Source organism: Nannospalax galili, unplaced genomic scaffold (genome assembly GCF_000622305.1).
Source record: "Nannospalax galili isolate Female #2095 unplaced genomic scaffold, S.galili_v1.0 scaffold158, whole genome shotgun sequence".
NCBI classification, from domain to species: Eukaryota; Metazoa; Chordata; class Mammalia; order Rodentia; family Spalacidae; genus Nannospalax; species Nannospalax galili.
In genome coordinates, this window is record NW_008345290.1 from 1,137,333 (window position 1) to 1,152,202 (window position 14,870).

At 40.6% G+C, this 14,870-nt stretch overlaps 1 protein-coding gene across 1 annotated transcript in view; it reads left to right on the top strand.

Moving 5' to 3' along the window:
- Positions 1–14,870, top strand: part of Dnah11 (dynein axonemal heavy chain 11) — a 381,221-nt gene that overhangs the window by 84,098 nt on the left and 282,253 nt on the right. Inside the window, exons 21-28 of the mRNA XM_029567531.1 lie at positions 500–658; positions 1,631–1,714; positions 3,277–3,435; positions 5,654–5,776; positions 6,725–6,847; positions 8,583–8,807; positions 9,795–9,886; positions 11,046–11,172. Of these exons, the coding sequence (XP_029423391.1) occupies positions 500–658; positions 1,631–1,714; positions 3,277–3,435; positions 5,654–5,776; positions 6,725–6,847; positions 8,583–8,807; positions 9,795–9,886; positions 11,046–11,172 (1,092 nt within the window). The remainder of the gene's footprint in view (positions 1–499; positions 659–1,630; positions 1,715–3,276; positions 3,436–5,653; positions 5,777–6,724; positions 6,848–8,582; positions 8,808–9,794; positions 9,887–11,045; positions 11,173–14,870) is intronic.

The following is a 14,870-nucleotide window of genomic DNA, read 5'->3' on the forward strand; positions in this document are numbered from 1 at the left end:
CTTCTTCCCTTCCCTCCTACCCCCTTTCTTTTTTTTGTGGCAGGGTCTTACTCTGTGGCCCTGGCTGACCTTGAACTCTCAGTGATCCTCCTGCCTTAGCCATGACATTACTCCTAGGTAGAGTTCTTTTTCTAAAAATCTAAGTGATTATTAAAAGGCTAATTTATTCTTACATGGAACTTTCTTTGGTCTTGAGTGAAGTTCATAGCTACATAATGAAAACAAAAATTATGTTTATAGAAATTTGGTACCAAAGCAAGTTTTCTGAGCTCTGTACATGGAACTGACAGCCTCATAGTTTTTATTAATGCCCCGCTATTGCTTTCTGAGTAGCTGAGGTTTTGTGAATTGAATCCTTTTACATTTTGCCAGTAATTATGCTAGAGTTTTACTTGAAATGTCTTCTGAAAACCAGTTTGAAGTGTTGAAATAGCAGAACTGGGGATGGTGCGGCACCTGTGTCTCTAGCCTTTGGTGTGCAGGTACGCTTTCTCCTCAGGCAAATGAGGAGCTCGAGACTTTGGAGGAAGAAATGGCACTGATGCAAGACACTGCGCGTCTCTTCGAGGTGGCCCTTCCGGAGTACAAACCAATGAAGCAGTGCCGCAAAGAGATACGACTGCTCAAGGGACTCTGGGATGTCATCGTTTATGTTACAGTAAGATGAACTCTGGACAGAAATGTTTTGTAGTAATAATTTGAAGTAAGCATGCAGTGTTTAGAGTCTATATCATTCTATTTGAGTTTCATAATGTCTTGAAATATGCACATATCAAATTTCACTCCCTACCACTATTCCCAGAATTAAGGTTCATGTATCTCTGTTAGTGGCAGTGTCTACCATGAATATCAGTTGGTTTTGTCTTTAGTTCAGGCTAAAACTTTGTATAATGAGCTGACTACCTCAGATCCTTTGGGAGGTATTATATAGAATACAAATAAAAATGAATGCATAAATATATTTTAAACATACATGGTCATCTGTACATATAGACTCATATAAACACCTTGCTTACACCCACCTCACATAAACATACCTATCTGTATGCATATCTCAACAGACCCTTACTGAAAATAGTAAATTTGTATGTGATTAATTAAGCCTTATATACAAAAAGTTAATTATATGTGATTAATTAAGCTTATGTATAAAAAGGAAAATTTATGACTTGTATATATTTCTTAAGTCACTTTAAAGCCTTGAAGAGATACATTAACAAGATATAAAATATGGTCAAGAAATGGTTAATGAGATTTTTGTTACAATAAAGACTTCTTGTGAGATCTTATTTTTATAATACCTATAGCGTTATAGAAGCCTGTTATTTAATAATATACTTATCAATTTATTCAGAATACACAGGATTAAGTGATAACGACTGTGTGTACGTGGAACTTATCATTGCTACTAGAAATTAATATATCATGGTATTTTAGCTTTAAGCTTGACATGTTCTGACAACTTTTTTGTTTTAGTGACAGGGAAGTTTTGACAAGTGCAGTTAATATTTTAAAAATTATCTTTACACTGGACAAGAGAGTCAGTGTGTCTCTTGAGTTTATATATTTTGCTGCAGAGACTTGCTTTCACCAAATGTTGTTGACATTTTATCTACTTGTGCATTTTCAGAGAAGCATTGATAATTGGACTAAAACCCAGTGGCGACAGATTAATGTGGAACAGATGGATGTAGAACTCAGAAGGTTTGCCAAGGCAAGTTCCATAACTGTCGGTTAGGGCGATTTATCTTTCTCAGCACCACCTCCTTCCGTCTTCCCTCGCCTAGTATCTGGTGTGTTAGGCTGTGTGTCCTTATTTACTTCAAATAGAATCAGACCAGATAATATTTTTCTCCACTCTCAGCTACTTGCATGTCTAATCAAGCCTGCCTGTCTGTGAATGAGTTGATGAAAGCATATTAAAGCTAATGCGTGTATGAGAGATAGCTCTAACCATGGGCTTGCTGTGGCTATCCAGCTTAGAGAAGATGGAAGGCATCAGGGCTCGGGGCTGCGGCTTAGGAATTAGGCTGTTGCTTTCCGTTATTGGCATTGTGAGCACTTCGTCTCTGAAAAGGCATATAGACCTTCACTTATTTGAATTAGTGCCTTGATAGTCCCCATAGTCCTTGTCATCTGAAAAGAGTAGAACTTTTTTGGAGAAAGTCAAAATGCACAGCAGTGAAAGGCAGTTAAAAATGGCAGATCCTGTAAGGCACAGTGCTATGCCCTGGAAAACCAAGCTACTTGAGTGGATCCCCTAAGACCATCCTGAGCAATATTAGAAGGAGGAGAAAAGGAGAGGGCAGGGCCCTTTGCTTTCTTCCCAACTCAAAATGTCCTTGAGCTTGGTTAAGTTCCAAGCTCAGCTGGTACCACCTCTGCCTACTTTATCCCCCCATATAATCTCAGGGTGGAAGACCCTGATACTAATGGGGCTGCCGAGTTCCTCATTCTGTGTTCACATCCCCCTTACCTCCTCTGCCATTGGCCATTGCACTTCACAACAAAACTCTTCAACTGCAGGTCTTTATTTTTAAAACAATCACATTGTCTTTTACACAGTTTTATTATGGGTTTTCTCATTCACAACTGCTGATGTTCTGGGAGCCAAGGCTAGTGAGGGTCCTATTGAAACATCTTGAAATCATAAAATGTTTAAGTTTCAAGAAAAAGACAACTAGCATTTCAAGGGTTCCATTCAGAAGAGCCAGACGTTCCAAGGACAGCATTCTTAATCCAGACAACAATCTTTTTTCACTTGTGTTTCTAGAGAAACAGTGTTTATTTTATGTGTGCTGTGAGCTCTGTCACTTCCCTGCTCTTGGTGTTCCATGGGGCACCCACTTAACTCTCATGTTTAAGAAACCTGCATACCCTGGTGTAAACTCATAATTCAGAGTGACTGGATCCTTTCCATTTCTCTAGGTTAGCCCTTAGCCTACAAGTTTTAGTGTCTCCTCTTTCTTCCTTGCTTTTTTTTTGTTTGTTTTTTTTTGAGACAGGGTTACCCTATGTAGCACAGGATAGCCTGGTACTATGTAGCACAGACTGACAGGCTGGCCTCATACTAAGGATTCTTCTGTATAGCTTTCCTAGTGCTGGGGTTGCTGACATTTGCCATCACATCCAGCTTCATTCTCTCCATGGATGGGGAAAGGTATATTTATTTTTCCAAAGGGGATAAATTATATGTGTGTGTGCATGTGTGCATCTATCTCTCTATCTCTCTCTATAATCTATAGAAAGCTGGGCCTTTCCCCTATATTTCTTTAGGAAATCTGGTCACTGGACAAGGCCATCCGTGCTTGGGATGCTTATATGGGCCTGGAGGGCACCGTGAAGGACCTGGCAACCTCGCTGAGAGCCATTGCAGAGTTGCAGAACCCTGCTCTCAGGGACAGGCATTGGCAGCAGCTAATGAAGGCCACTGGGGTGCGTATCAGGGTTTCCTTTACTGGGTAATACTGACTATGAAGTGTTACTCTTAACTTGCTTCATCTGGCATGCAGCAGAACATGTAGAAAAGTCTCTAGTCACATGCCAGGGGTCAAGTTCCTTGAGTCAGGAGCAGTGTTTAGGCACCCAAATAGTCCACTTCTCACTGCCCTTTATACCCTGTTGGTGTGTGACTCCAAGCAAGTCATTTCACCTCTTGAACTTGGGATGCATTTTTAATTGGTATAATGAGAATGCTGCTGTCTGCTTTTTATGCATTATGGTAGCCTTGTAAGGAACAAGTAAGAATTGTGACAATTTACAGAGCCTCGGTGGTGACAAAGCATCCAATCAGTGTAAAGATCAGAAGGGACAGGCATGAATTTGGGGGAAGATGGAGTTCTGACACTGTGATTTTTTAAACTTCCTAGTTAATATGGTGTCCTTTTGATGATCTTATCAGTGGTCACATTGCAAGATGTGAAGTGGTTTTCAAATGTCCGCTTGTAGTTCTGTTTTTTTGTTTTTTTTTTTTTGTTTTTTTTTGCCTTTTTCTGTATCTGTGAAAAAGCAAATATATCAACTATAGGTTTTATTTTTCATGGCAGATCCATTGCACAAGTATGAGTTTAAAATGTGTCACAGGAAGCCTGAGACATGTTTTGTCCACAGGAGAATCAAGAGCTTTCTTTGTGAAGGGATTTCCTTATGATACGAGGAAAGTTTGCAGGACAGGAACATAGGGAAAGGGGCATCTTAGAGAAGTGGGGACAGCCTGGCATCCATCCCAAGAAGAAGGACTCTGGGATCATGAGCAAGCTCCTTGCTCCTCATGACTCCATTAACTCTTCTATGAAATAAAAACAGTGCTTCCCGTGCAGACCTGGTGAACAAACTGAGTAATATATAAGGATGTCTGGGAGATCTTCCCTATAGGAAGTGCTCTAATAATCATCCCTGAAACTATTATTTTTATGCTTTCCAGAGTCTCTTCTGACATTGTATGCTTAGATTTCATAACTGATTAATATATTCACTCTGAAAATCTTTTCTTGAGTATCTGAATGTGTAACTAACTGTGCATCTAGCTCTTTCCTCCTATTTCTGCCAATAGGCCTTTGCCTCACCATAGTCTCTGCTTACCCATATTACACCTTTCTGCAAGCTAGAAAGTCACCTCTTAGCCAGACGGTAGGGAAAATGCACCCTCGTCTAGTCTGTCCCCATGACTGTATAGCAGATGCAGGAGGAATTCAGTCTCTGTCACTGGGCTGGAGTCCATGTTGAGTAAAATTGCACAACAGTTCATGGCAGATCCATTGCACATTGCTGCTTAACCTTTCTCTAGGACAAACCAGGTTTCTGTCAACTTCAGAGTGAAGTCAAAAGTGATGTAGACATAGGATGACCAAGTCAATTGGCTTGTCCAGGGCTTTCCATCTTCAGAGTTGAACAAAGAGTCTCACATATCAGGAGCTCCTCAGACCTAGGAAAGCCTAGAGCATTGTTTGCTCTTTGCCAGGAGATGGGCAGAGCTGAGGACCGTTGTAGGGCAGAGGGAGCCTGAGAGGACACAGCTTCCTGAAAGCAGAGAGTGAATCTTACCAGGAGCAGGAAAGGAAATGGCTTTTCTGCAGCCCTGTGGCTGGATCCCTTCTCATTTGCAAGTACCATGAGAAGCTTTGGAATGCAGGAAGAACTGAGTGCTTGTTAGCCAAATACTAGAGGGGTCAGGACAGGCATGGAGGGAGGATAGGATGGGGAACCAAAGGATAAAGAAGAGATGATGCGAATTACTCATTCACAAGCTAAACCTGAATAATGACATGAACAAGGGTAATTTCTGCCAAGCAGCTAAGATTAAATTAGTGATAAAACTAGGTCACATCACAAGTGACTGTGAACAGGGCACTTTAGGAAGTAAAATGGGATGCTGCCTGGTTCCTGGGGTTTCAATCAAATTGTAATAAATGAACAGTGAGAGTCCTTTAGAAAGGATTTTGTGGGCAAAGGTGTGTTCAAAGGCGAAGGGCATGAAACAAAATAGACTGTGTATGAACATGGCGAAGACCCTGGCCCTAGGGTCTTCTTTAGACTTTCAGTGGGGGATGCCTTGGGAACTATGAGATAAAGAAAACACCAGCACTGCCCCCTGCTTTCAGGGATCATTATTAAATGTGGATTATCAAGTCTTGCTCATTTTCTTCTTAACCAGGTCAGATTTTCAATAAATGAAACCACAACATTGGCAGACATGCTGACGCTGCAGTTGCACAGAGTAGAAGATGAAGTGCGTGACATCGTAGACAAAGCTGTGAAGGAGCTGGGCACAGAAAAGGTGATAGCCTCAGGGCTGTGTCTTCTCTGTGACATTGTGATGCTGGGTTTGTGCTTTAGCCTAGAAGCCAAGTTGGGAGAAGCTCTCACTGCTCTGAGAGTGTGGAGCACACATCCAAGTTTGTTCTCGATTGTTAGTTAGGGGAAGATGATGTGCGTGACATCGTAGACAAAGCTGTGAAGGAGCTGGGCACAGAGAAGGTGATAGCCTCAGGGCTGTGTCTTCTCTGTGACATTGTGATGCTGGGTTTGTGCTTTAGCCTAGAAGCCAAGTTGGGAGAAGCTCTCACTGCTCTGAGAGTGTGGAGCACACATCCAAGTTTGTTCTCGATTGTTAGTTAGGTGGGTGCCACAGGCAGGACATGGACTCACTGGAAAGCACATCACAGCTCATGCTACATCAGGAGGGTTGGCCCTGCTATGGGAGGAGAAAACACTTGCATCCTTTCCTTTGCAGCAAGCTCTACTCTAAGTGCTTCACTTATATGAACTCATTTAGTCTTTTCAGTAGGTAACGTACTATCCCCACTTTGCAGACGGGGAAACTGATATCTAGCAGGGTAACTAACTGGCCCAGGTTCCCTCAAGGATCTGAGATTCACCTGTGTCCTATCTTGTGCTGGCTAATTTAGAAATAGTATCTTCCAAACCTTGGCGTACCCTTTTGAGTGCCTTCCTGCACTTGTATGCCTTTGGGAGGAAGGATATAAAACTCAGATCCAATGGAAGTTTGATGTTAGTGTGATGCTTCTCTGATATGATGAAAGTCACTTTCCCAAACTTGTCACCATGAATCACCTAGAGAAAAACAACGAGGTTAGTAATATTTAATACCATCCTGTGTTTGAGGGAGTTATTTAAACATTAAAAGAAATTCTAGTAATGACTGAGATAGTGAACCTAAATTAAATTTCTATGCAAATTTTTAATTGATAATTTTGATTACTAGGTTATAATGGAAATCAGCTACACTTGGGGAAACTTGGAATTTTCTTATGAAGTTCACCATCGAACAGGCATTCCTTTACTGAAGTCTGATGAACAACTTTTTGAAACTCTAGAGCACAACCAAGTAAGATGGACAGCTTCACTGAGAATTTTAAGTTTTAATTTGTGATTTTTAGATTTTCTCCATGTTCTAATACTCAAGACTTGCTCATCTCTTCACTGAGTATCTAGTTCTGTCAGGCTCCAGGCATGGTACCATTTGGAATTCAAAGGTATGAATACTTTCTCTCAAGGAACTTGTGCTTCCGAAAGGAGACTAAAGAAAGATAGATGCCCTTCAACTGGGGAGCAATGTCAGGAAAGTACTTGGAAGGTGCTGGTAGTTATGCTGCACCTCAAATGATGGTCTGGCCTTCAGCAAAAAGTGACCATTAGGAAAAGACAGTTTTACAATGGGGACAGTATTAGTGGTACTTGGAATTCCAGAAAGTACCCACTTCTCAGGGCTGGTTTCAAGACATTAGGATCCTTGGAATATACATCTTCATGAAGTAATGAAAGTAAGGGTGGAGACACAGATGTGAGCACAGCATGTAGCGATGTGAACACAGACTGTAGCGATGGGCCTCTCCTTGGACCTGAGAGAGAAGAAATGTGGAAGAGACTGTTTGGAGAAAAATAATAACTGCCATTATGATTAGACATATGACTCTGGGCAGATTTAAAGTGAGGGTTGTTTATGTAAAGGTGGAAGTCAGCCAGTAGCCCAGCACAGAGACTCAGTATAGCACAAGGGTTGGGAGGCCATTGTTAGTATCCTGAGAACCTGGGAGCTGGATAGAGAGAAGGAGGGAAGCCAGCTGGGCCTAGAGCCTTGAGAAAAGCTACATTTGGTTAACAAGAGGAAAAGTCAGAAGAAAGCTGGAAAGACAATGGACAGGGAGATAAGGGAGCCAGGATACTGCACAGAAACCAAGTTGACTACCTACAGTGAAGAAGAATGAGAAATGTTCATTCCACCCTGTGATGTTCTGAGATTCCATGTCAGGACATGGCAAGAAATGACAATCAGACTGTAGCATGTGGCAGCAAGACTTGGTGATAAAATTGCTATAGAGCGTAGTTACCAACTGTAAGGAGAGGAAAAGGGAAGCTTGAGGACCTAGCAGGATGGAGGACGTTTGTTTTTAGATTCACACACATACACACACACACATACACACACACACATACACACACACCTTGGAGTGATGAACAGGCAGGCCCAGGGGCTGAGTTATGAATGCTTTAATTCATAAAGCTGCTCCTAGCTGCACAATATTGGTTGGTGGATTTACGTTATTTATTTATTTATTTATTTATTTATTATTATTTTTTGAGAGATTTTCTCACTGGGAACCAAGGCTTGCTGATTGGGCTAGGATGGCTGGCAGTTGAGCCCCAGGGATCTGCCTGTCTCTGTCCCCCAGTGTTGGGATTATAATTGTGGACCACCACATTCAGCCTTTTACATAGGTGCTAGGGATTGGAACCCAGGTCCCCCGTGCTTGCACAACAAACACTTTACTGACTGAGCTATCTCCCTGCTCCTAATACAGATTTTTTTTTGTGCATGGAGGTACATGGTCTTCTTATAAGATATAATATATTAAGTACAACTGCTTATATTTATCTTGTTTCTTTAGTTGGACACACTAACATGAATACTGCATGCTGTGAATTCATGAACTCATTTGGAAAAGCTTAATAATGCCTGTCTGGGTTCCATGGCAGGCCCAACAACCCGGCAACAAGCATGGCCTCTCAGGGTACTCATGATCCATCAACCAGTGATTGACAAGTCTCCGCCTTTCTTTTAGGTTCAGTTGCAGACTCTTCTTCAAAGCAAGCACGTGGAGTACTTCATTGAACAAGTCTTAAGCTGGCAAAATAAGTTAAACATAACCGACTCAGTCATCTTTACTTGGATGGAAGTCCAGCGAACTTGGTCTCATCTAGAAAGCATTTTTGTTTGTTCAGAAGACATTCGACTCCAGCTTGTGAAAGATGCCAGAAGATTTGACGGAGTAGATGTTGAATTCAAGGTTCGTCAGAGACAGACTTTATTCTAAGAAAGTTTCCACAACAGATCCATGATTCATAGTGTTGTATTTATAAAATATAATTTTTGCATTTCAGTAGGTAGAAGTCGGGAACTATTTCTGTGAATGACCAGCTAGTGGAAATTTTATGTTTTTACAGTCTTGCCATTTCCATGACAGCTATTCAGTGTCGTCATTGGCATGGCACACATACTATGTAAAGAAATAGGTATTACAGCATCAATACAACCATATTTATAGACACTGACATTTGAATTCCATGTAGTTTTCTTTTGTCACAAAAAGCCATGCTGCTTCGGATATTTTTCAACTATGTAAACCATCAACAACATTCCTAGCTTCTGTATCATACAAAAATAGACACTAGGCCACATTTGTCCTGTGGGTCAATGACCGCTGAAGTAAAAGGGATCGTAGCGTTTTCTTCATGCGTAAGAGACTGAGAAGAAATGGGTGGCAACACCACCATTAGTCTGTTCCCTCCCCTCCACTGAGAGGCCAGAGAACACATGGGGATGGGTACAGGGGGATGACGCCCCATTTGAGAGACTTCTAGCAAAAAATAGTAGCTTTAAAAAAATGAAGTAAGGCATGTTTTTTCTTTTCATCTAAAGCAGAACTCCTAAACGAATAATAATTTTTTCATTTTTGACAAGGAAAGTATTGGTAGCACTGCTATCCTTTTACGATTCTGCACCCATCTTCTTCCTTTTCCTTTTGTGATGTTTTTGGTTGGTTGGTTGGTTTAGAAGACAGAAATTCCATGTGGGCCCAGAAGAGTGGTGGTATCATAACATTTATTTTGATTATATACTGTTTCTGATTTTCATCTAAAAGTTTAGTAGCAGAAACAAATGTGGTACCAGGCATCTCCTAACCTCGCTCCTGCAGGCTATGTGGACTTCACATTTAGCCTCAGTGGAAGGAAGATGGTGGAATTTCTAATGTTTATGTTATACTTTTATATAGGAGTTAATGTTCAAGACTGCCAAAATAAAAAATGTTTTAGAAGCAACATGCAGACCCCATCTCTATGAGAAACTTAAAGATTTACAGCACAGGTAAGAAGAGTAAATAAAGGGGATTCATTTGCTAAAATTGTATGAAATTCCTCTCATAGTCCTAATAGTATTTAACATCATGTTATTATAGGGTCAGTCTCTACCAAGTTATTTTATAATTTTGTTCATTCATAATTGTCTAGTTGCCTTGTATATGTTAGGTTATACACACACATATATTCACATATAGTCATTTCTATACAGTGAGTTTATATAAATGCAAGTATATTTCTATTTTCTGAAAACAATTATAATAGCAAAATTAGACTATTAAGAGAACAAACCTAGCTGGTCAATTCTTTCAGCATATTCTTTTGCATGTATTGATTGAACACCTACCAAAACCCAGGACACCACTCACTCACTCCAAGCCCTCTAGTCTCTTTTTCTCTTTATTTTTCTTCTTTTTGTTGTTGTCCCAGGGTGTCCTTGAACTCACAGGAATTCTCCTGCCTCTGCTTTCCAAGTGCTGGCATTACAGGTATGAGAGACCTCTGCCTGCTTTATATTTTTCTTCAATTACAAGTTATCCGTAGGGAGCATAATCACACTTTCAAAATCCTTCTCCTGAGGACCATTTGTAAAGTCACTTTCACGTATAATTCTGTAACATTTAATGATGGCAAGAAGATTCTCACTTTTGATTTTAAATGGGCAAATCAACCACTAACACGAGGAGCTCACCAACAGAATTTCATTATTTGTATTTAACCATTAAGTAGGGCCCTCAATAATAACATGGGAATGATTCTGGATCTTCTGAGTCCTCTGAATGCCTGAGAAGGTGGAAGTCACTTGTGCTTTGCAGACATCCGTGGGAGAAAGAACCATAGCCCAGTTACTTCTGACTACTGCAATTTGTGCTTTGGCTGAGCAATGCCAAATCTAACCTTCATTACAAAAAGCGTTGATGTAAACCCGTCTGGTTTATATTTAGCCTCAACTAATTGGATGTGTATATGTGTATATGTCTTCCTCTTGGCCTGGTTGTATACTGTTTGTAAGCAGGATGGTGGTGTCAGAGATGGAGAGGGAGGCTAGCTGTGAAATGGTGAACTCACTGACTGAATGAAGACGTGGTAGGTGCTGGGCTTGTTCTGTGGACGTGTCAATGTTGGAAATGCCAGGATATTCTTAAGGAGCTTTTTCATTCATGCAGGCTTTCTCTTTGCGAAAAAGCGCTTGCTGAATATCTGGAAACCAAGCGTGTAGCTTTCCCTCGCTTCTACTTCATCTCGTCTGCTGACTTACTGGATATTCTTTCCAAGGGAGCTCAGCCAAAGCAGGTAATGTTTTTTGGAAGTCTTGGTGCTCTGCTGGATTAGCTAAGGAATGTCCCAGTTTCTCTGTCATTATCAGATGCCATCTGTCATGTCACACATGCCAGGAACTAGAAAATCTACATGTAAAATTCTTAATGCGGCAAGGGAGGGATGTCAGAGACTGAGCTAAAGGAAGCAGGGACGGAAACCGCCTGGTCTAGGCAAAGGATGGGATGTGAAACATGTATGTTTAGGATTCTGAGATAAGGGATCAGGACGAAGCACTGGCTCACGACACACCAGGAATGAGGACTAGGGCCGGAGGCCCCGTGCCTCACTGGCAACCTTCCTGGGGAAAGTGGATCACTCGGGACAAGGTCACGACTGGGACTCTCTAACTACTCCAGTGCCGGAGAAACTGTAGTAGTTATTAAGTTGGACTTCTTTGGGGGTGTTTATATACTTTCAGCCTGTCTTCTCATCGTCTGGCTTCCTCTGTCTGTGTGAAAATAAAGCACCACCCATTTCCTAATCCCCAGTCAAAATTTAAAGCAAATAAAAGCTGATACTGTCTTTTGCAACCTGAGCGCTCAGGGCAGAGATAAACTGAAGCTTCTGAAATGCTCCTTCCTGTAAATCGGATGCTGCCTGTGCCTTAGCCCCATTCATTGCCCTCACTCGCTCATTTCTTAGAGTTGTGAACAAATCGGTGGTCACTCCTAAGACAGCTGGTATTTTGTGAACTGTGCTTTATCTTTGTGGAGTTCAGTTTTTCTTTTCCTCAGAAAAATTGCATCTTTTCTCTAAATATTTTGATGCCATTTTCTTTGGAATGCGTGTCTCTTCACCATGCAGTTTCAGTTTGCTGTTGGCCAGACACAGTATTTATATTATTTCTTTCTTACTCATTACTTACCTTTGAATGAAGATTGAATTTCATAGCTGTTTTTTCATAGCTGTTGCTTAAACTACAAGAGAAGATTCTGCTGCTAACTTTAGACTTGTTGGTCAACTAGACAACTTTTGGGGGCCCCAGTCAAGAACTGTTTTGGGCATTCACACTCACCCCTGGATGGCTCTGCAAATAAAATCCCTCTAATTTGGTTGACTAGGAGCCCACTGTATCCATCCTTTACATATTTATGCAGGACACAATTAGATCTAAAAGAAATCTAATTTCAAGCTTGGCAGTCATCACCATGCTTAGAGTCCAGTAATCCCTCGTGGACAGCCTCATGACCGGTGAGTGGAAATTTTAAGCATAGCAGTGTCATGAAGACCTTTCAAGTTCAAATGCTTATAATGCAAACAAATTTCTATATAGAAGATATTTTAAAAGATATATAAGTAAAGAATAGGACAATGTTGCCTTTCTTTTAATAACAGTCTTTTAAACACAGTAAATGCTTATGTGCCTGATTTATCCAGCAGTGTTTGTTCTGTGGAATAATAAACACAAAATACTCTTATTCTTCTGCAATTATTAGTTCCAAATGTGCCCTGTTGAATATCTTTATACTAGTATCAGAATCCTCTGTAAGAACTTGTACAGATAGCATAAATTCTTGGTCCATTTTTCTTCTAAAAAAATGAATGAGTGTGCCAGAAACAACGGATCCTGATCAAGTTGGAAATCCCAGTTCATCTGGACACAAGGACCAGGCTTTCACACAGGCTTGGGGTTTGGGGGAGACAGTGATTCTTTCACTCCCTCCCTGCCCATTTGCCACAGAGAAGAGTTAGGGAGGTGATCTTTGGTGCTGAGGATTGAACCCAGGGCCTCAAGCATGCTAACCACACGTTCTTCTCCAGCCTCTCACTGCCCTTTCTTAATGATCGTTTCTGCTTGTCTGGCAGCGGTGACCATTGATCTTCACACTCAGTAGTGAGGATTCACATGCAGAGTCTTGGGGAGTACACTTGCAAGTCCCTAGGAAACAAAGAGAACCTTCTCAGAGGTTTGTATTTCAGTCACATCCACCCCTCCCTTTGTAGTTCTTGCCACTAGCAGTATAACCAAACACCTGGTTACATCTTCCTCTTCATTTCTCCTTAAGCAGGTGTCCAAACAAAGGATATGCTGGAGACTCACTTCCTACAGGTTCCCATAGATTTCCACCTCTCCTTCTTTGACCTTGGAGTAGAAATTGGGAACCCACTGCTTCACCTTCCCCATAAGGCATGAGGGAAATGCCTTGGGTTCCTGCTTTGGGCTGCTGGCTCACACCTGAGAGGCCTCCTTCCTCCCCTCCTTTCTATGACACTTTTCATGGAGGAGTGTGTGGCAGTAGACAAGGGTATGCTGTTGAGATATGTGCCACAGAACCCTGATGACTCACCCACCTAACCCATGTCTGTTCTCCTCACTGAGCACACATACCCCATGTCTGTTTGTCCTGAGTTGACATCCTAGGCTGGGCCTCAGGAGCAGATCATTCAACACCTTTCTTCTTAATTAACATCCTCATTTTTGTGTATGTCTGTGTGTGGGAAGAGTACATGTGTATGTGTGTGAAGGCCAGATTCAACCTTGGGTATCTTTCCTTAGGAGCCATTCACCTTGTTTTTTGAGACCAGTATCTCAATAGCCTGAAGTTCACTGATTAGGACAAGCTGGCTAGGTAGCCAACCCCAAAGTACTGGGATTTAAAATGTGTGCCACTGCACCCAGCTTTTTAATATCTGTTGTGGGGATCAAACTCAGGTCCTCAAGCTTGAAAAGTGAGCACTTTACCAACTGAACCATCTCCCCAACCCAGCGTGTTCTTACCTTAACTTTCTTCACCCTTATTTCTTTTTTTAAAAAAAATTATTTATTTAATAACCACATACTTAGAAGAAGCATTTCATTACAATAGCATTGATATATTCAATAACAATTTCCAGAGCTAAGATCCATCTCTTTCAAAATTGGCTGTTAATTTTTAGGTTTACAGTTGAATTATTACAGTTATACAATATTGTACTCAGTATACACCCCATAAGACATAAAATTAAATGAGATTTTAACCTTTAAAAAAATCTCAATTCCATTACTAAAATACACAGTTTCATACAGAAAAATTCATTTTAATGCAATTGGACACTAAGATGCACATGCATTTTTAATCTCTATATATCTGATTATTACCAGTCACAGTCAGTTACTTTCTGAGCTTCTTGGCATCTGAGCATGGATATAAAGTTATCAGGTAGATTTCAATGGTAATGTTTTTCACATCTACTAATTATTAAGGAGCAAATTTTTATGCTTTGAAGAATTATTTTTTTAATCACTAGTTTTTAAAAATTTTTAATATTTTAATAACTACATGAAGCATTTCACTACAGCTCTAACATATTCAGTAACACACTCAAGAGCAAGAGTACATCTCTTTCACAAGTGGCTGCAAGTTTCTAGGTTCACAATTGAATTAATACAGTTATACAATATTGAACTTAATATAAGCCCTGCAAGACATAAAATTGAATGTGTTTTTAACCTTTAAAAAAAGATCTCCATTTCATTTTAGAATATATTGTTCCTTGCAGAAAGACTCATTGTTTTTGCTACTAACACTGAGATTTTGGTGCATGCATCTCTAATCTGTCTGTATCTGATTATTGCTAATCATAATCAGTTACACTTGGCTCCTTGGCACCTGTGTATGTCTATAAAGTCATCGGCTAGATTTTAATGGTAATGTTTATCACCTCTACTGATTAGGATGACATAAATTTCC